This window comes from Mesoplodon bidens, assembly GCF_964165515.1.
Source record: "Mesoplodon bidens genome assembly, chromosome: 4".
Taxonomy (NCBI): domain Eukaryota; kingdom Metazoa; phylum Chordata; class Mammalia; order Artiodactyla; family Ziphiidae; genus Mesoplodon; species Mesoplodon bidens.
Window position 1 is genome coordinate 17,381,654 of NC_138160.1, and position 22,823 is coordinate 17,404,476.

Sequence of the window (22,823 nt, forward strand, 5' to 3'; positions counted from 1 at the left end):
CACAAACTACCACAGTGAAAAAGATTATCTGAATTGTCTATGACCATCAAAGAAATTGTATTTACGATTAAAAGCTCCAGACAGTAGCGTTATGTTGGAAGTCTAGTTGTCACTGGGTAATTCTACCAAATATTAAATATCAATATTAATATAAATGTTACAAAATATCTTTCAGAAAACATAAGAAGAGGGAACGTTTTCTAATTAATTTAACAAGCCAATATTGCCCTGATACCAAAACAAAAGTCAATACAAAAACAACCTATTATTATCTCTCATGAAATTGAATGCAATGGTCCTCAAAAACATCTTAATAAATTTATTCGTCAATGTATAAAAGATGAAGTGGGATTTAGTCCAGGTATGCAAGGCTGGTACGACTTTTGAAAATCAATCAATGTAACCCACCATGTCAATAAGATAAGGAAGGAAAAAACATGGTCATACCAATCAATGCAGAAAAGCATCTGGCAAACTCCATCTGTTTATGATAAAACTCTCAGCAAGTTAGAAATAGAGAGGAATTAACTCAACTTGATAAACAGCATCTAAGTAATAAACCTACAATCAACATCATATTCATATCATGAATAATTTTCCACTAAGATAAGAACATGGCAAAAACCCCATCTCTTAGCACTCTAATTCAGCATAGTACTTAAGTGCTAGCCAGTGAAGCACTAAGACAAGAAAAGGAAATACAAATGCACACATCAAAGAGTAGAATCAAAAGTTTCCCTGTTTGCAGAAGACATCATTATTCATTTAGAAAATGTACCAAACAAACCAATGGAAGAAAAAATAATCTCCTAGAATAAATGAGTTTAGCAAGTTTGCAGGCCAGAAGATGAACAAACACAAATCAATAGGAACAATGAATATGCAGAAACTAAAATTAAATCACAATACCATTTATAATCACTCCAAAGAAAATCATAAATTTAATAAATTGCACAGTGATAAAATATGCACAAAGTATTTTATGTACCATATGCTGAAAACTGCAAAACGCTGATGACAGATATCAAAGACTAAATGAAGATATCATGTTCACGAATTGGAATACTTAACATAGTAAAATGTCAGTTCTTCCCAAATTCATCTATAGGTTTAATATAATGCCTATCAAAATCCCAGCAAGATCTTGTATAGACATAAACAAACTTATTCCAAAATTTTATGGGAAGACACAGACTCTTAACTAGTTAAAACAATCTTGACAAAGAAGAAACCTTGCTATCATTGATATCAATGCAGACCATATAGCTACAGTAACCAAGAAGATATGATATTGGTTGAGAAAAAGACTTGTAGATCAATGGAACAGAAAAGATGAACCAGAAATTGACTGACACAAATATGCTCAACTGAATTATAACAAAGGTGCAAAAATTATTCAAAGAGGGAAGGATAGTCTTTTTAATAAATTGTGCTGGATCAACGGGATATCTACAGGCAAACAACAAAAAACAACCTTGCCCTAAACCTCACATTGTATACAAAGTTATCTCATATTACACTGTAGACATATATGTAAAACCTAAAACTATACAACTGGTGGGGGAAAAAGAGGAGAAAATTTTGGCACATAGCACTAGGAGAAGAGTTCTTAGATTTGGCACCAAAGCAAGATGGATAAAAGAAAAATATTCATAAATTGGACCTTGTTGAAATTAAAAACGTTTTTCCCAAAGAAATGAAAACTTATGTTCACACAAACAGCTAAAAACAAATGTTCATAGCAGATTCACTGTATAGCTCAAACTGGAATCAGCCCAGATGTCCCCCGACTGATGAATGGTTAACCAATTGGTAGCACAGGTCTATCATGGTGTCCTATTTAGCAATAAAAAGGAACAAACTATTGATACATGCACCAAATTGAGTGAATCTCCAGACTTACATCAAACGAACAACAGCCAATCCCAAAAGGTTACATATTGTATGTCATATATTTCTATTTCTAGTTCTATAATATGTCTTAAATGGCAAAATTGTAGAGAAGAAGGAAGTTAATTTTTACTGTTTGTCAGGGGTTAAACAAAGTTGGGGAGTGAGGGAAATGAGGTGGTAGCAGGAGTAAAATTGGTGTGGTTACAAAAGGGATAATGTGGTGTTGCAAGTGTTCAGTAGTGGAACTGTCCTGGTGGGGATACATGAAGCTACACAGACAACGTTTTTATAAAGCTTACGCACACACACACACACGTACACACACATCAGTATAAGGAGAGCTTAGGAAATCTGAACAAAATTGATGAATTGTATCAATGTCAGTATCCAGGCTGTGACAATATGCTCTAGTTTTGCAAAATATTACCATTAAGAGGAAGTGGACAGACAGAATTTTCAAGAGATATCCCTCTGTATTATTTCTTACAAGTGCATGTGGACCTATAGTTATCTCTTGAATTTTAAAATAGTTATACTTATTTGGAAAAAAACCCAAATAATCCTGATGAGTTTCCAGAACTTTGGCAATACTCTTAATGGATTAACATCTTTGTTGTGTAATTGAGGTGGGAGCAGGCGGCATGAACAGAGTCTCTGCTTACTACCATGAATAATTCTTCATCATAAGTCTTATGCAAGTCTAGAAGAAATCTCTAAAGACCATCAAATTTGACTCCATGCTTTTATCAGAATTTTAAGTGTAAACTGTATCAGATGTTAAGAATCAATTTCCACTTATTCCAAAACTAACAGATAAATCTTAGGGTCTTTTAAAGGTCTACTTCTGCTAATTCTTTAAATACAGATGTTAATTAAATTCTATAATTTTGATGTTCAGATAAATATGTTATAAAGCATACATTAAATGATAAGCTATCATTAAAAGTTATTTGTTGATGTGAAAATGCATGATAATACCTTCACTGCTACATTACTGTCCCGGGGATTTTTTTTTTCCCCTCTTGTCTAAGATCTAACACAATGGAAATCAATGAAGTCAATATGTTAAAATCGGTTACTATTTAGTTGGCTTTGATAGCAATGCTGATATATGTATCTTTCACACATTTGTATAACCCCAATATTTAGCACATGTAAAGTTTGCAAACCACCTATCATTTTCAAGGAACATTACAGCACAGACAATACATATTTTCCTTTATGTGAGGTTTCCTGAGGTCTTTCTGCTCAAGATGAGGGATTGAGAAAAAAACATTTTATTTCTTCTTCTTGAAGTCTCATTAAACTATAAGAAATATTTAAAATATATAAATACTTTGCAAATTAAAGATGGTAAGTTTTGCTCCCAAAACAAAAGACATTTTAGTAAGTTCCTCAAAGACAAATTATAAATGAAACAATGATGACTAATATTGAAAGACAAAGGAAACTATATCCTTAAACACGTGTGGAAGAGCCCTGCCATGCAGGATTTTGCCTTGTCCTGCATATTTCCTGAAAAGCTTAGGAGCCAAAAATGCTAAGTATAATGGAGGGTAGGGGTGAGATGGAGTTCTAAAACATAAAGGCAAATGGAAAAATTATAGAAAAGTACTAGATGTCTTCAAGCAGAACACTCAACAGCCAGCCATTAACCTCTCTGAACAAAAGTGCACATTCTTGGAAAAATTAAATGCAAGAAATTTTTAAGAAAAACTTAAGATGTCTGAGACAACTAACAAAAGGAGATAGTGATGAAATTAGCTCAAACTCTCATCATCTGTCTCAAGGTCTTTCTCATCATCTATCTCAAGGTCTTCTGTACAATGGTAGGGTTTTCTGTACTTCATTCTACAAGGTGGGAAGTAATTATAGCCTATCTATAGTTAACAAGAGTAGGAATAAACATGTCGGTATTTTACATATTTTAAATAAAAAAGACAACCAAGGGAAGAACTATATAATTAATGATAGATGACATGGGAGAAATGGGAAAAGAGGTAGGAATATTAAAGTAGTAGATCCTCATATGTTGATTCTACAGTAGGAAATCAAGATAAAGTCTAGTCAAGTTAAAATAAAAGAACTAAAATATTACAGATTGCTTTTTATCTGTAAGAAAAACTGTGAGAAGGGAATGGAAGGGAAAAAGAGGAATATCAATTTTGTGATAGCTTTTTGTACTCTTTGCATTTTTCCCTATGTACATGTATTATATATCAGTACAAATAAAAATAAACATATTAAAATAATAAAGGTGTTAAGAAGACATATATGTAGAGAAAAAAAATACTTCGTCTCATTTAATTCCTCTTTTTAAAAGAGGAATTATTCAAGACCATGAGATTAAGCACATATATGTTACATTAAGCATTCATTTATAGATGTCAATTTTTAAACAAAGTGGCAACTTACAACACAATTAAAGATTCTTGTCACTTTATTCAAGGTATCCTCATGTATCGTTAGGAAAACGAACCTAAAGACCAGTAGTTCTGAAAGATAATTTAGGCTTTTTTTGGTAGCTTGATAAATACTGATATCAGTGTTCTATTTTCAGATTTTCTGACTTAATTGATCGGATGTTCACCCTGGGCTTGAGGATTTTTAAAAACTTCCCATGTAATTCTAATATTCAAAGAAGGCTGAAAACTATGGGTATCTATCTTATGAATATTTGTCTTCTAGTAATATATACCAGATCAAAGCTTTGTTTTTAATACATTAACCCAAATGTAGGATTTTCTGTACCTTCATTCTTATTTTAACATTTCTTACAGACACTAAGGACAGTGCAGCTGCAAAGCGCAGAACAGAAATAACTTCTATGCAAATTAACAGTTCTCCAGAAAGTCTTTACTCCCTCACAGCTGTACTGCACTGACGCTCCAGCCCCCCCAAACATAAATATTTACTTAGTGTTATTTGTGCCGATAATCAATATGTAATTAGATATTATTTTACCCTTCCTCATCTCAATGATTATAAAAATAGTAATAAAATTAAAAACTCATCATGGTCAATTTAATTCAATGGAACAATAATAACAGGGTTCAAAGAACAAGAATAACAATGGCAATGCCAGAAAAAAAAAAAAAAAAAAAAAAACGGCATGGGACCATAACATAGGTCATATTTAAGAGGGAAATGTAATTTCAAGTAAAATATATATGTCTCTCTTATAGTATTTCCTTTCTGCTTAGTGTCCTCCTATTTTAACTAAAAGTAGTTTCTATTGCTTTGAACACTATAGATAGATTTAATATTTCTTATAATTTTGATAAAACAATAGAAAGAACCCATGCATGCAAAGCAGCTAATGAACTGAACAAGCAATTACTGAGCATACAAGATGTTCTAGAACAAGTTTATGAATCATTACTTTTAGCTTTATACACTCATACACAGATATATAAATATACACATATACAAACATACATATAAAAAGTTGGTGGACATTTCATTTTTTTTCAAAAAAGAAAGAGTGATCTATAATTATTCTGAGTCTCTGTTTATTTTTAAATAGAATGAATGACATTTAATATATCTTGGTGACACAATAGGTAAAATAAAATAATGAAGTAAAACAAAAGTCAAATATATTAAACTTTCTCACACAGTGTGCCAAATGTGTGTGTGCATGTGGGTTTAAGTGTATCTTTTATGGAACCCCATCTTATGTTGCAAGAATTGGTACCCCATTGTGAGACTTTGGTAGGAGACATTTCTGCCTCAATTATGTAAACTTCAGGAGCCAGACTGCATCTGCCCCACTTGGGCAGCCAGACCACTGACACGTGACTTAGGCTGAGGCAACATATGCTCTCTTGTCTGGAGCTTTGAAACGTGACCAAGTGACAAAAAGACCAAGGGACAGATTTGGTATTATTTGTGGTTGTGTTATCAAGAACAGTAACAGTGCATATTGAGGGCACAAGTGTCAACAGCAATCTTCTGACTCAACTGTCCCTGGCGTAGCAACTTGGCTTCATTTATAGCCACTAAACTTCCCTTGGTTCCTGCTCTGATTCAACACTGACTCACTGGCCTTTCTGTCTGTTCTGTGATCTAGCCAATATCCATCTGGAAAGTTACTTTTACACTTAAGTTATTGAGTCACATTCTGTTGCAGTCGAGGAAATGATTTACTAAATCATGCCTTTGAGTGCAACACCTACTCACACCTCCACAGATACAAACGATTTGAACAATAAAAATGCCTGATGCCTGAAACCAAGGGAAAGAGAGCCAGGCTTGACCCTCCCAGTCTTCATAACCTTCTTTACATATTCCAGTCAAGCTTTTAGATCCACGGTGTTTAATATCATTCTGTCTGCCTATAATTTTATGTGACCTTCACAGACCCATACTTTTGTGTATATTATGAATATGGGGCTAGGTTTCCTATCTAATCGGTCTAAACCTGCATTGTCCAACATTTTAATCAAAAATTGCAAGTAGTTATTTAAAGTTAAATTAGTAAAACAAACATTCAGAACCTTCACTACAATAGCCACATCTGAAGTGTTCAACAGTCACATGTGGCTAGTAGCTACCATAATGGAAAGTGCAAATATAAAATGAGATTATAACTGCAGAAAGTTCTGTTGGACAGCTCTGGTCTAACCACATTATGATACTTCAGCTTTCTCCATGGATAAATCAGAAATCCAGACTTAAGTTATTCAGCACAGTTTGGCTGCCATTAATTCAGTATGTGCTTGAACAGTAGTCCAATAAGGCTCAAAGAAATTATGCCTTCTCCATAAAATGAATTTATCTTATTATATGTATGTGTGTGTATATGTATGTATGTATATATATATATATATACATATATACATATATATATATATTTGTTAACTAATGTAGATTTTTTTTCAACAATAGGACTCTGATTCATAGAGAAAGTAGTACCTAGAAATGGGAGGCTTTAAAAGACAGAACCTAAAATGTGGATTTGAAAAATATTTGGGCACTTAAACTCACTCTCTATCTAGCTGCAAGCAAGGGAATCCCTTCTATAACAGAGCATAGAAACTGATTGAACTGTTGCCTGCCAATTTTGGGGCTTGGGCTTCACATATTTTCTGAGTGTGCAGCTGTAGGGAATTGGCTAGAATCCTAATCACATCATTTGTATCTCTGATTCTGCCTTTGCCTGGAGTCTGTTCTACTCTTCAGATATGCAAGTTAGTAAATCAATTCCCCTATTACACTAGTTTCAGATAGTTTCTTTCAACAGCCAGCAGGATATTACAAACCAACACAGACATGTCAATCACTAAGGCAGATGAGAACAGTTCAGGATGTGTACCATATAGAGGAATACCTACATTTTTAGATGCTACGGATTAGTAATGGCTAGAGGGCAACAATGAGAAGACTATACATATTTATACATACATACTCCTTGATGAGTTTGAAAATAATTATACATCCATGAAACCATCACCACAATCTATTCCATAAACATATCCATCACCTCTAAAAGGTTCCTCCTGCCCTCTTTTGTTGTTGTTATTATATTATTTGTGATAAGAACATAGCATAAATTCTACCTGCTTAGCAATCTTTTAAGTATACAATACAGTGTTATTTTATTCTCACTCATGCTTCAGATTTCGTTGATGAATTGCTCCTCCCTGAGATTGTTCTCCCTATTTATCGACTCTGATTCCATTTCTGTTCCATTGTTTCTAAGTCCTCTTGAATTTTATTTGCAAACTTTAGACCAAGTTTTCTCTTTTCCCTTATAACATTTTGTTCCACAGAATTCCATTCTGAGTCAGAAGTCTATGTATGCTTCCCTAAATTTTGATGCAGGGCTTCAATCACCACTTAAACCCCAGTAACTCCCATTTCTACCCTTTAGCCTGCATCCTTCCTCCGGTGTTCTGCATCTCTCCATACCTGCCCACCTTAATGCCCACGAAGCACCTGGGACATAGACTATCCAAACCTAGCTCCATCACCATCACCCCCAGATGGGATCCTCCTCCTTTACTCTTTAGCTGCCACCCCCAAATTTAAGGAGGAGCCTGCCCAACATCTTCAAACAGCCCTGCATCCCCCTTTCTCACTCTCAATAGATGCAAAATTTTGTCAATTCTACATCTTAAAATAAAAAGTTTTAATCTATTTACTCTCTCCAATTATTCTGCAATTTCCAAATGCATGTCTAGATTTGTGCAATGGTAAAGCATCCTCTCTGCCTTCAAACTTGTTCTGTAGGTCTCATGTCACTTCACACTTGAAAATCCTTCAATTCATTCCCAAACACTTGGAGATAAGCTATATTCTCCTTTGAATCTCCAACCAGTACTGGCCCTCGGTGACCTGTCATGCTGTCTGGCTTCATCCCCACTTCCACTTCTCAACATGTGATCTGTGCTCCAACTGTTGTATTTGTATATCCTTAATTTCTACTTATATACTTTTTTTTTTTTTTTTTTTTTTTGCCATACACGGGTCTCTCACTGTTGTGGCCTCTCCTGTTGTGGAACACAGGCTCTGGACGTGCAGGCTTAGCGGCCATGGCTCACGGGCCCAGCCGCTCCACGGCATGTGGGATCTTCCCGGACTGGGGCATGAACCTGTGTCCCCTGCATTGGCAGGCGGACTCTCAACCACTGCACCACCAGGGAAGCCATACTTATATAATTTTGATATGTCATTCCTAAAATTCCAGTGCAGGTCTCTCTTAACCAATATAGTTTACCTGTCCCATTTTCTATTGATGGCAAAATATTAGTTCAAATTATTCCTCTTCTGAGGAGCCTTCCCTAAATGGAGCTAAGTCAAGTATATTACTCCACCCCTTGCACCACCATCTCCTATGTTTAACACCTCTACTGCACCACTAGCACTGTGATGTTAACATTTGTTCTTGAAATCACCTCTTCCTGCCTTCGTTTCATTAATTATTGAGATTGTATCTTTCATTAGTATAATCTCCACATTTAGCACAGTGTATGGCATGCTGTTATTATTTTAACAGATGGATTTATGTTGAAGCAATAACTTTCAAAGTGAAATAGGATTCTTGCAATCATCTCATTCATTCACTTCTTTAATGTGCATAATAAAACTTTGTTCTGAAAGTTTGGATTTACCCAGGTTAAAAAATTATATAGTAGAAAAATCAAGGCTACCTGTCCAGTGTTCCTTCTGCTACTTCTTTCTACTTATATATGTGTTGCAAGTATGTGTCAAGTGTTGCCCTGAGTCGATAATACATTATATGGTCCATAAATATAGTATCCCTTAAATCATTATGGAAAAATAAATAAGCAAACTATGATTTATTACCCCCTTTTTTATGCTATATTAGCTCCTTTACAGAAACCTACTTTTGATTTTCCTGAAATTCTTTTTCCCTGCAATTCTGTTGCTCATATAGAAGAGTGATTGCTTAGCAACAAATATATTGATGCCACATCCTTTTCTTCTTAAAGTCAACAATGTCTTCACATTTCTCTAAATATGAAGCCCACATTTCTTTATTCCAGAGACCCTGTAACATCTATGAGCCTCATCTCTCTCTTCTGTACTGCTCATCCCCTAAATTGGAGTTAACTGGTCTTTCCTTGACCCTCAAATACACAAACTCCTTCCCATCTCAGGATCTTTATATGTGTTACTCCTTTATAATGGACACTCCTCCATTCTCAAACATCATACACCAGCATAGCATCAACTTGGTGTGACTAGCTCCTATTCATTTTTCGATGCTGGCCTGTTCTTCCTCAGAGAGTTCTTCCCTCACCCTCAATCTAGGTTTAACACTACACACAAGTACAACATACTTACATAATCTGCATCACAGTTTATAGTTGAATATTTATTTGTATGAATGTTGGCTTAATGTCAATGTCTCCCAAGATACCTGCTTCATTCACCACTATATACACAATGCCTTGTAGAGTGACGAGAACTGAGGAGGTATTCAATAAATTTTAAATGAATGAATATGACCTAGTCTCCAACCTTTGTCAAAATAAACTCAGCTGAGAAATATCATATGATACTGCTTATATGAGGAATCTACTAAAAGGGTGCAAATGAACTTATCTACAATACAGAGTTACAGATGTAGAAAACAAATTTATGGTTACCAAGGGGTAAGGGGGGGGAGAGATTAAATGGGAGGTTAGGATTGACATATACACACTACTATATATAAAATAGATAACTAATAAGGACCTACTGTATAGCACAGGGAACTCTACTCAATACTCCATAATGGCTTATGTGGGAAAAGAATCAAGAAAAAGGGTGGATATATGTATATGTATAACTGATTCACTTTGCTGTACACTTGACACTAACACAATATTGTAAATCAACTATACTCCAATAAAAATTTGAAAAAATAAATAAATAAACTGAAATCAAGCTATGGTTCCAAACAAAGCAAACCAAAGAGAAGACTATATAAAGTTAGTATATTTTAATTTTTTTATATTTTATATTATTTTATTTTTTAGCATAGAATAGGATTTCACACCATATACCATTCTAATGTCTATAAATATAGTGACAAATAAACCATATATAGGGACTTCCCTAGTGGTCCAGTGGTTAAGAATCCACCTTCCAAAGCAGGGTACGTGGGTTCAATCCCTGGTCAGGGAACTAAGATCCCACATGCAGCAGGGCAACTAAGCCCACGTGCTACAACTACTTAGCCTGCACACTTTAGAGCCCATGCGCCACAACTAGAGAGAAGCTTGTGTGCTGCAACAAAGAGCCCAAGCGCTGCAACGAAAGATCCCACATGCCACAATTAAGACCTGACACAGCCAAATAAATAAATAAATAATAAAAAATAAAAGCAGAGATGGCTAAAACATTTATATATATATATATATGTGTGTGTGTGTGTGTGTCTCTGTGTGTGTGTGTGTGAAACATAAATAATCCTAGAGGAAAGAAATTCATTATATTTCACTCTGTGAGTCTTGTAACAATTGCCTGGTATTTTCTTTATGAAATACAAAAAAAGTAAAAAGTAGATGTATTTGAAGACTGTCTAGGCTCAACTTCAAACTAAATGCTTTTGTTATGTGAGGTCTGGTGCAATCAAATGTTCAAATATTCATTGGATAAAAATCAATAAAATAATGAAACATTTCCTGAGAATAATCTAATACCTATGTTGAAACTATTCATTTCCTTAGGGCAAATATTTGTTGAAATAAATCAGTCCACAATTAGTTATGAAGTGCAATATGAGTTTTTGGAATGCATATTTCTACTCTTTCCCATTTTGGGAGTATTTGGATTTTCATTTCTACTTCTGCATGAAAATAGTGAATCATGGTAAAAAAATATTATTATTTATATATAGAAGAAATATTAAAAAGATTACCTAATCCAAAGATTGTTTTTGTGCAAAGAAAAACCTGAGGTAACATATGACAATAAAAGTGGCAGACAAAACTAATAAAGACGTCTCTTACTATAAACAATTATAAATTTAAAGTACAATACAACTGAGATATAAACAGTGAAAGGTAATTCACTGGAGAAAGGAAGGAAGAGAAGATTTTTACCAGGAAAGTCATTTGTAACTGGCAGACATTCAGATGCCTTTGGGGGAAATTAAACTGGATATAGGCCATGAGCAGGAAGATTTAGTTTTACATCTCCTAAAGATTGGAAACTATGGCTTTCAGTCCCTCAAGGTATAAAATTAGAAAGGAGATATCTGAACAAAGCAAGACTACTTGAAAACAAACTCCATGAAATGAAAATTAGACTACCCACTAGCTTAAAAAAATAGCAAGGAAGCATGTGGTCTGTTAAGAGCTCTTGGTAGAAAAAAAGTTTCCTGTGATAAATTGAAACCCAAACTTGCAGCCCAGAAGAAAGGTATACAAGATTTATTTTTGTATTGCTATTGTTCTTTTGTTGCTGTTTTCATTAAAGCTATGGATAAGAATCAATAGTTAAAATTAAAAATTAAAATATATTTAAATGAATCACTTTGCTGTAAACCTGAAAATAACACAATGTTGTAAATCAACTAACAAAAAGATTAAAAAAATGTTAAATAAAAATAAAATTTATTCAGATTTATGAAACCAATTTTTTGTCAGGAAACAAAGAAATAAGTGACTCTCTATGGATATTCCTCAAGCTATACTTTAGAGAAATCCCATCAAAATCCTCATTCCCACTTATCACACACTATTGAAGACAAGTGAATATAAAATTTTAAAAGGCATACCAGGATCAAATCTCCATGACTGTGGATAGACAAAAGAAATATGCAAATTAATCAAGCACAAAAAGAATAATAAAATTTGAACAAGATTTTGAAATAGGTGGCTTGCAATAATTAAAGTCATAAGAGAAGAAATAGAGGTCAAAATGAAAGGAGAGGTCACATATAAAAAGGAGAAAAGGAACCAAAAATAACTAAAAATTTAAAAATATATTAAATTTATATTAAAGGTAATATTCGAGTTTAAGTCAAAGAATATACTAACTATTCAACTTAGTTGAAGAGAGGATTAGAATGATAGAAATGAATCTGAGAGAAATTATATCAAATAGAAGTTTCAGAATGAAACAATAAATGAGAAAAGAAAATTCAAAAAAAAAGATGGGATGCCATACTTCTGTAAAGTATAAAAATCCTAATAATTATACAAAAATACTGATTTCAGTCTCTTATGGATTGAATTTTGTACCAAAAAAATTCACATGTTGAAATTCTAACCCCAGTACCTTATTTGGAGATAGGATCTTTTTAGAGGACTGATGTCTTAATGGAAAAAGGAAATTTGGACACAGATACCCATATAGTGAGGACACCATGTGAACATGAAGACAGCAATCTACAAGCCAAGGAGAGAGGCTTGGAAAAGATCCTTCCCTCAAAAACTACAGAAGCAACCAACCTTGCCGACATCTTGATTTGACGTCCAGCCTCCAGAACTGAGACAATAAATTTCTGTTGTTTAACCACTCAGTTTATAGTATTTTGCTATGGAAGCTCTGGTTAATTAATACATAGACCAATAAAAATAGAAAGCCCCCTCTCACCATAAAAAAGTCTTCAGCACCTAAACACATTAGTAAGTCTACAGACCACAAGAGACATAGAGATAATCCTGAAATCATCCTAAGAGAAAGAGGTGAAATTTAAAATGGAATTTCAGCAGATTTCTCATTATCAAACATAGGGTCCAAAATAAAATATATCTTCAATAAAATGATAATGAAAAAACTCAACCTAGAATCCTATACACAAAAAAACAATGCTTCAAATAAAGAAAGAAAGGAAGTTTTTACTGCTTTCATGCTAAATAGAAAAATAAATAAATAAATAAAGGCCATATATAGGCAATAAGTAAATCAAACCAGGAGAAAGAACAGTGGTTGACACAGTAACAAACAAAGATACTGGTAAACTTGGGTAAATCTAAGCAAGACAATGTTTAAATGACTTTAATAATAATTTAAAAAATCTGGAAATTACTTTTAAAAAATGAGAAAAAAAGATGCTAGACAAATATAATATGAAAAAGGAGAAAGTGATTAATGTTGAAACATCCTAAGATATTCGTATTGTTTAGGGTAACTGTAATGGTATCAAATTTAAGCTTTCTAAAATACCTGTTAAAAAGAAATTGGGTCATATTTCAGTAAGAAGTAAACTGAACCCAAGAAGTTTGATATAGAAGCAATGGCGAGTAAAAAAGTTGTTAAATCTGTTAAACATATAAATAACTATATACTTTATACATTAATACTAACAACAATAACAATAAGAAGAAGAATGAGTGATTGGGTGGCTTAAAAACAGTTTGGCTAGTAGGCATGTAAAAAGTAGAAAACACAATAATGTAATCAAAATGTGGTCATTCTACGTCATTGTATCGGAGGCTGATAGAGACACTAAGTTTTGATGTGAAGTCAAGAATGAACAAAAAATTAAGAGCGAGCACAAATATCAAAAACATACAACATAAAACCTTCAAACCAGCAGAGAAAAATCCCAAGAGAAGTTATTATTGTAGAATAAAAGAAGAAAAAAAATAAAAAAACAACAACAAACAGAAAACATAGTGCCCATAAAATACAAAATAAATTGGTAGTAATAAGTCCAAACATATTAGAAATCAAAATAAACAATGGAATAAAATCATTGCTTAGAAAAATAAATCATCAGATTGCATTAAAAAATTTAAGTTTAAAAGTCATTCGTATGTGTATTATAAATGACATGTAAAATGTCAATATAGTGATGTAATAGTATGGACAATATATTCAAAAACATTTTGAACAAGAAAAACGTGTTCTATTGATGTCAATGTCGGATCAAGGCTGGCACTACTGCCACTTTGCACTGGATAATTCTTTGTTGGTGGGGGCTGTCCTGTGTGTTACAGAATGTGTAGCAGCATCCCTGGCCTCTACTAACTAAATTCCAGTAACACCACATCCCTACTTGTCACAACAAAAAATCAGGTCCACATTACAACTTTCAGGGACCCTTGGCCCTTTTGCTTTTGTGGGCCTTTTTTTGTTTTTCAATTAAAATGATAAATTCTATTTGCAGTTGCACTTATATAAAGACTAATATAGACAGCTATATTCATTTTCATATTTTATTCCGATTTGAAAACACATTATGACATTTTCCTGAACCCTGTAAGGAGCCGTAATCGTAGTGATTATGCAAATGAAATGAACAGACAATTTATCAGGGGAGAAAAATGCGTCCAGACATTGCCAAACACCCCCAGGTGTTAAAGTCACCTCTGGCTTAGCACCATTGATAACACTCAAGCCCACATACACACAGACACAGGTGGGTGCATTTGCATAGTGATAAAAAGTTCACGAGGTGAATAAATGTATGCATTGTGTCCATAATAGGTATTGCTTTGTATTGATGATGTTTAAAAATTTTCTGGCGTAGCATTGAGAAACACTATATATAATGAATGTTAATGCTATTAATTTCAACATTTTTAAACAGTTCAGATAGACTGTCACTCTTCTCTAAAAGTAAAATTAAACTTAGTGAAATCTGATTTCTTAAAAAAAAAAAAACAGGTTCTATATCACTACAAATTAAATAAAGTATATACAAAATCAAATTTCTTTTTTATGCACCCAATTTATTTTAGGACTGGATCTAAAGAGTTAAATTTCCATGATGACTATTGAGAAATTTCTATATCCATAATGGAACTGTATGCCATGAATTAATTTCAAATGACATCATGTCATCACATTGTCATTTGTGTAAAATTTAAATGTCATGTTTTAATACAGGACATTTTCCATTTCAAACAAGTTATGGTAAAAATATTCATAAAATTATTGTCTTTACAATATCAGATGACAATTGGGACATTTTCTTGCTGTGTGTTTAATTTTTAATTCAGAGTTCATGATGACATTAAAGCTATCTTTTCTTTTTCTGAAAAGCCTGAGCCTTCCCATTCCTTCATACATGATTTATTCTCTCTTCAACCTCAAAATCATTTATTTAATTTGAAGCTACAGTACTTCATATTAAAAGAGATTTGAAGGTGCTCTTTTAAAGAAAGTAAAAAATATAAACTAATGGCAATAATAGTGATGATGAGAGGGGGAATTTCATGCACTGTATACTAGAAACTGACTTTCATTAAAGAATCAGACATCTTACATTTTGCTCTTTGGCACTGTCATAACTAATCCCCCTTCCCATGAAGAGATCACTTAACTGTTTCGAGCATCATTGCCTTCTATTACTTGAGGAATTTGGCAAGATGTTTTCTTAGTTCCTTTATACTGCTAGAATTCCTTTCTTACCCTCTATATGTTTGTTGTTGTTTTAATAAAGCAAATTGGGAATAATTGCCTAGAGTCTACACTTAGCTACTTACACATATAGGACATGGGTAAAGAGGGGAGTGAGAGGTAGAATTTTAGTAACTCAATTCTTCATAGATGTAAGCAATATCTTCTCCATGTTACAGTTTATATCTAGAAAAAATTCTAACAGTTATAAGAACATACACCATAAATGAAGGGAAGTGAAGACAGAGACTATAATTTGTTTATCTTGAAAAAAATCTAAGTTCTTATTAACTTTTATGGTCAAGTATATATTTAATGTCAATATAGCCCAAACCCTAATGTAACACTGTTAATAGATTAGATACCTTAGCCTAAAACATGCTAATAAGTAGGGACACAGTTTTTGGTGTCTTACTTCTTGTTTATGATTTTTTTATTCTATTCTCTTTAATTACTAAATAATGAAATGTGGAAAATATCCACTTAAAGATATACTGAAGTAAACAGAGAGTTTCCTTTATTTCTCATATAAGAATTCTTGGATAAAGAAGTCATCTACAATGTTTTTAAAATGAAAATAACATGTATTTATGGAGCAGAACACCTAGCTAATCACAAGCAATTATCGCTTGAAATATATGAAGCTCATTTCCAGCACTTGTGTGTTAAAAGACATTATTTCCAAAGTATGTCCTTAGTTAAATTCTAATAGTTACACATATTTAAATATTCCTAGCATGTACGAGTAAGAGTCAATATACTTTGCAGTTACAACCTGCACACTAGGATATATTCTACTGGTAAATATGAAACACATATGCAATACAGCCAATAACTAGTGTCCAAAAATAAGAAATCATGTGTATTTTAAATTATAATTTCTGATCTCTAAAGTAAGCTATTCCAGTTTTACACCATCTTTTTTATTCATTAAGTAATATTTTCTAGTATATGTAATAAACTGTAGATATTAAGACCTGAAGAATGCATTTTTAATCTACTGTCACGAATTCTGAACACCAAAATCCTCAAATTTCAGAGGGATCCAAACCAAATAAAAATGTAGTTTCAGTCAAAGGAATGTTAAGAATGATCAAATTAAAATAATACATTTCTATAAAGCAAAAATTATAAACAAAGTCAAAAGGCAAACGGCAACTGTGAAAAAATTATTCGTAACATCACTGGCAAAAAATTATTTCATCTATTATGTAAATATCAACAAGTATAAGTTAAAAAGACTAACAAAAGGGCCTGAAGTGTCAATTAGTAAAAAAGAAATATTCATATCCCTTCAACTATGAAAAGATGATCAATTTTACTCATAATAAGAGAAATGTAAATTGAAAGCACACAGAGATGCAATTTTTCACCTATAATATTTGTAAAATTCCAAGTTTTACAATCCCATCTGTTGGCACTGCTGCAGAGAAATACTTATTCTCATACATCAAAAAGGTGCAAAATACACCACCACCTATGGAGGAGGATCTGGTAACACGTACCAGAATTAAAGATTTATTTATTTTTAAATGAGAATCACACTCTGGGAATCTCTCCCACAGATACACCTATATGTATGCTAAATGATGTGTGTAAAAGAACATTCAATACACTACTGCATGTAATGCAACAAAACAACAATAAAAACAAAAACACCAAGTTAATAAACAGAGATTAACAGAGAGTTTATAAACAGAGATTTTTGTGTCAATAATTTCAAATAATTATCACAACCATTAACATGACTACAAAAGGCTATAGTTTATAGAGCCCTTTCCAGTGAATTACCACATTTGATCATTACAATAGGCACTGAGGTAGATTCTGTGCAAATGGAAGATGAAGTAGTCCCAGAACCTGCTTTCATAGCATTCACAGTCTACTAGGTGAGGTAGATATCTTAAGGAGGGGTTCCAAATATTTTCTGTAAATGTTCATTAGTAAATATTTTATACTTTGTGGACCTTAATTTCCCTTGCCACTACCTAATTCTACCATTGTAGATTGAAAACAGCCATATACAATATGTAAATGTAAGTCTGGCTGTATTCCAATAAAATATTATTTACAGAAACTGAATTTGGATTTCATTTCATTTCCATGTATCACAAAACATTATTGTTTAAATTTTTTCAATAGTTTGGGTTTTTTTGTTTGTTTGTTTGTTTTGTTTTGTTTTTTTAGTATGCAAGCAATACCAGCACATGCAACGAGATGAGTTTGCACACAGGCTGTGGTTTAACTAACCCATAATCTAAACTATAAACCAAACTTTATAACACACATGAATTAGTAACACAAATGTCAGACAGTATTTCTCAGCGTTACATGTAAGGAAACAGAAATTCAGGGAATTAAGACACTTGCTAGTTGTAATAGAGATAATAAGCAGAGAAGCCTTAACTCAAACTCAGCTCTTTACTCACTAATCATTACTATCTCATGAAGGCAATGAGTCTACTCTAATGCTAGGTGTGATACATGGCCTGCACTTTAGGATGTGTGTGATATTTTATACAAAATTATGTTCTTATAATGGAATTCATTCAGCTCTGTTCAATTTTGAAAATAAAAACAGTTTAAATGGTCTATATTAGTTTATACATACATTTTGGAAAAGAGAGAATATTTTTGTTGTAAAACTATAATGACATTACCATATTTTTTTCCAAGAAGAAAGGACTTACTTGCAAACAAAAGTTCTGTATTTCCAAAAAGAAAGGACTTACTTACTACTTACAGCTTCCTTACTCTAATCTTTCAAGTATTTAAAAAGATCTTTAATAAGTCCATGTGGTTAAATCCATGAGATATATCCATACACTAGTTTTGGTATGTGATTTCTCATGGCCTTTACAGTCTGAAAAAAAATTATGGATTGTCAACTATATTTATCTGTATACATGTATAATTATATATATATATATTTTTTAATGGTGAGATGGTGTATGTATTATACATGTACATATAGTTATACTATGTACCATTAAAATTACCTTATGTTCATGGCCTTAGCTTCATTAGAAAAAAAAATCTCTTAGTAGTGAATAATGCATATTGACCAATGTCAACAAAATAAATTCCCTCATAATAAACTCAATCACTAAGAAAAGTCAAAGAAAATTATTATAAACAATATAAAAGAAATTGGTAAGTATCAAAACAGTTTGGCTTGAGCTCTTATCAAAAGTTTCAGATGTTGTTTTATAATGTGAAATATAACTATAGATACACAAAATTACTATCCAGAGCTCAAGGATGACTGGAAACAAACTTATATAATGCATGTAGAAAATATATTATTTTAATAACAAATATTGCATTGGATTATTGTATGATTATTATTTTGTATTATATGATTATTATTTTGTATTGTATGATTATTATTTTGTTTCTGTTGACAAAATTCCTGCTGGAATTTCAGTGACAGAAGGGAGTAAAGGAGATAATTTTCAGATCTTTGGAGGTACTCCCCTCTCATGCTTATAGTAACTGTAATGATTCTATCTTCTATTCAGGAACACTTTGAAAATATATGGCTCTCGGTCATTATGAATGTATTTATAAGTGTGAATTATAAATTATCTTCTCTAAAAAAAATAATGGAACAGGAGGTTATTATAAGTACATGTGGATTGTTGAACTTTGCAGGGTTTTTTGAACTGTCACAGTTGTGTATGTACATATATATGTATGTATGTGTATATGTATTATGTATGTACATGTGTTTGTACGTATGCAGGGGGTTATGGATGAGGGGAATGAATCCACACAATCAAGTTAGAATTGCTCATAAAGGCAGAAGAATATTGAGTAGAAAGATTATGTATGAGTGAGGGGCCCCAGGTCAGATAGGGAATAGGAGGGCCACAACTTTAGGTGTGACCCTTTAAAATTGTCTGTCAATACTACAACAGAATGGATACCAATTTCTGCAGAACCTCCACAAAGGAACAGATTCACAGCCCTCACCACCTCCTGATGGCTAACAAGCTCTCAACCATATGTTCATTGACACCCAAGCCCAGAAAGACTGTTTGCAACTAATCTACTGATTGAGATTTTATTTTTCACTCAAACTAGGTGACCCACCAAAAAATGAGAAGCTATCTGATCTTTCCCTAACCTTTTCTAGCAAATTTTGTTTCCGTTTTTTAGTTAAATTTAAGTGACAATAAATATTCATAATTTTTTAATAATATATAATTTTTCCTTTTGGTACTCTACAGAGGAAACACTTTTCTGTTCCTTTTATTCTCCCTCCTTCTCAAGGATTGAGAGGATTATAGAAAAAGGATTTTGAAGTTCATAACAAAAATAACTTTATAGTAATTCAATATATTATGTTTTTACTTTAGTACATTTATCTACATTTACTTCATGGAACAGTCTGTAGGAAAAAAGCACAGGATGAATATGAGGGGTTTTCCTTCTTGTTTTAATATGCACATAAGAAAATTATAGAATTGTTTCAGATCTCTTTTGTGTTTCACATTCTGACTTCATAACTCCTGCCTTGTATGGAAAATATAGCTGCAACCCAGTCCCTGTTGGAAAAGGGGCAGAACAGATGGCTTGTGCTCCTGTACTGCCTACACATTAGGGAAGTGCTGTGGCTTGGATGGAGTACTATTTTTTTTTTTTTTTAGTACTAACAGTGCTAAAGTGAAAATAAATAGTCAAGCAGCGAGGCAGAAGTCATTGAGCCTGCAAGCCATAAAGATTCTACTGCTGTGACTGCTGCTTTTCCCATAGGTACTGAACAAACCTAACTGTGGCTGCTTCCAACAGTCAGTATTCTATTATAAGGTCTCTCTACTTCCCACTCTATTCTTTACCCTGGAGCCTTGACACGTGCTTAAACTGTCCCTTATTACTGAGTGTACAATTTCCTAAAGGGTTCGACAAGCCATTAAATTGTCTTGTCTGCATTTCTGAGAGAAAAGGAAGTTGGTCTGAAGTTACTGATCATTTTGTCAACTTCATTCTTTTGGAATTTTAACAAAACCTGTACACCCAGTTTATATTTAATCTATATTTAAATAGATCGATATTTGTATGGAAATTAATTTGGGGGATTGGAGAAATATCCATGTGTTTTTAAAGGCTGACTTAAATTCAAATACCGTCTCTAACAATTAGCAGAAATATAGTAGATATCGTATATAGTGTCTTCTTTTTAGCCTCATGTGCAATAGCAATAGATTAAAAAAAGTTGTATCAACATACCAATAAATGACATGGTGAATTCTAATATATCTTCATGGTAATAAAGAGAAAATTACTGAATTGTGTGTTTAATTAACTGTCTCCATTTTACATGAGAGGACAGACAGAGTAATATGCTGGTAAAGAACATTCAGTCTAGTCTGTATGAACCGATGTTTAGGGAGATGTGACATGATTGGTGAAGTTCTTTTTTTATAATTATTATTTTAAAATGTTTAGAATAAGAAATAGCATTCTATAACATAATTCACTTAAAGTTCCATGTCTCTTCAAATCCAACTGCAACTCCATCCTCATCCCACCTCCCAATTTCCCAGGAGAGGAAAAAAGCAAACCAATAAAGAAAAACTTACTTTTCCAACATATTGTGGATCTGGTCCCATATGTTCTTCTAAAACAAAGAACTGATTCCAAACCCATCCCCTTTTGGGACGGTGGTGGACTTCAGTTTCACCTTCGATGTGTTTGGTTTGGTTTCTTGTCCCCTTGATGGAGCTGTGTTGAGCAGTTCCATAACACCTCTGCACAAAACAGAGACACACGAGGACTGGACAGATGCAAGATGTGCTCGTAATTTTCATTGTAAGATAACTTTCCAGTTCACAGTTTTCTTCCTTTTCCTTGTCAGCTACAAATGCTTAGTGAGCATTCGAGAGAGAAGCCAAAGCATCTTTTGGAAGGACAGTCCAAATTAAATTGTTTAGTGTGTCCATGATTTAACTGTCCAGCAGGGAAAGGTCAGACTACATTTACATCCTGAAACACTTGAAGAATCAAAGCTGTAGTTGTGTGATCCTAAGTCTTCACAACTGGTGAACAGGGGCAACCATTTTCTACCTAATCGAAAGAGAGAAAATTATATACATTACAAAACATGGCAGTTTTAAGTATTTGCTCTAAATGCAAATTATACTGTTTTGCAGGGTGATGATGATAGGAAAAGAACACATGCAAGTTATTTTGGAAATAAACACAAGCATACATACACATAGCCAGGCATAATCCTGCATGCTGCATTTTTACAGGGACATACATACTTGTATTTTTAATTCTCAATTATATATGTATATATATATATATAATTGAATATATATATCAATATATATTATATATATATAGTTTCAAATAATATATACATAGAAACAACAAAAATGAAGCCCTAGGGAGTGTTAAAATGCTCAAATATTGACCACGAGTATGTGCATAGAACTGAGTTAGTATGATCTCTTACACTACCTGATCTATTAGGGACTCCACTGTAAGTGCAAAATTTTTATTTGTTTTTGTGTTTATTTTGCCTTTGTTAGATGTGATACAACTTACTGCACATTCTGTACATCAATTTTCTACTACATATGACTCACACAATTTCAACAAAGTACTCCCTAGGGTTGAAAAGTTTTCACAAACCATCACAGCAATCAAGTATGTACTGAAATTGTTTAGTAAGTAAAATAGAAGAAAGAAGATGGCTGAAAAAATTGTATGTCACTGAAAGTTACTCCACGCTTGGGGATAAGATTGGCACAATTGAACATGAGTAATATTAACAACCGAATCATAGCTTGCATGGGTTTTAATAGGCCTGTAGATAATGTGCTAGGATTTGATCTTTACCTCCAGGCAAGACAGTGATTCAAGCTTGGGAATGACACTACACAAAATTCTAGCAGCTAGGCCAAGAGAGGTATAAGGAAGAAAAGGATGGTGGCAAAAAGAACAGAGGGGAAAATATTTTGATTTTCAAGTAAGGAATGCTGAGGACTTGGACTTAGGTTTTAGTACAACTGGACAATAAATTAAAACTTGAGAAACATTTCTGGAAGACAAAAGACAGGATGTGGGACAGAAAAGCTTGACTAAGATTATTAGCTTATCGAAAACACATA

At 33.0% G+C, this 22,823-nt stretch overlaps 1 protein-coding gene across 1 annotated transcript in view; it reads right to left on the bottom strand.

The window, feature by feature from the left end:
* Positions 1-21,515, bottom strand: part of CDH18 (cadherin 18) — a gene marked incomplete at both ends in the record, with an annotated part of 320,575 nt that extends 299,060 nt beyond the window's left edge. Inside the window, one exon of the mRNA XM_081233726.1 lies at positions 21,288-21,515. Coding sequence (XP_081089852.1) covers positions 21,288-21,515 — 228 coding nt within the window. The remainder of the gene's footprint in view (positions 1-21,287) is intronic.
* Positions 21,516-22,823: the final 1,308 nt, after the last annotated feature.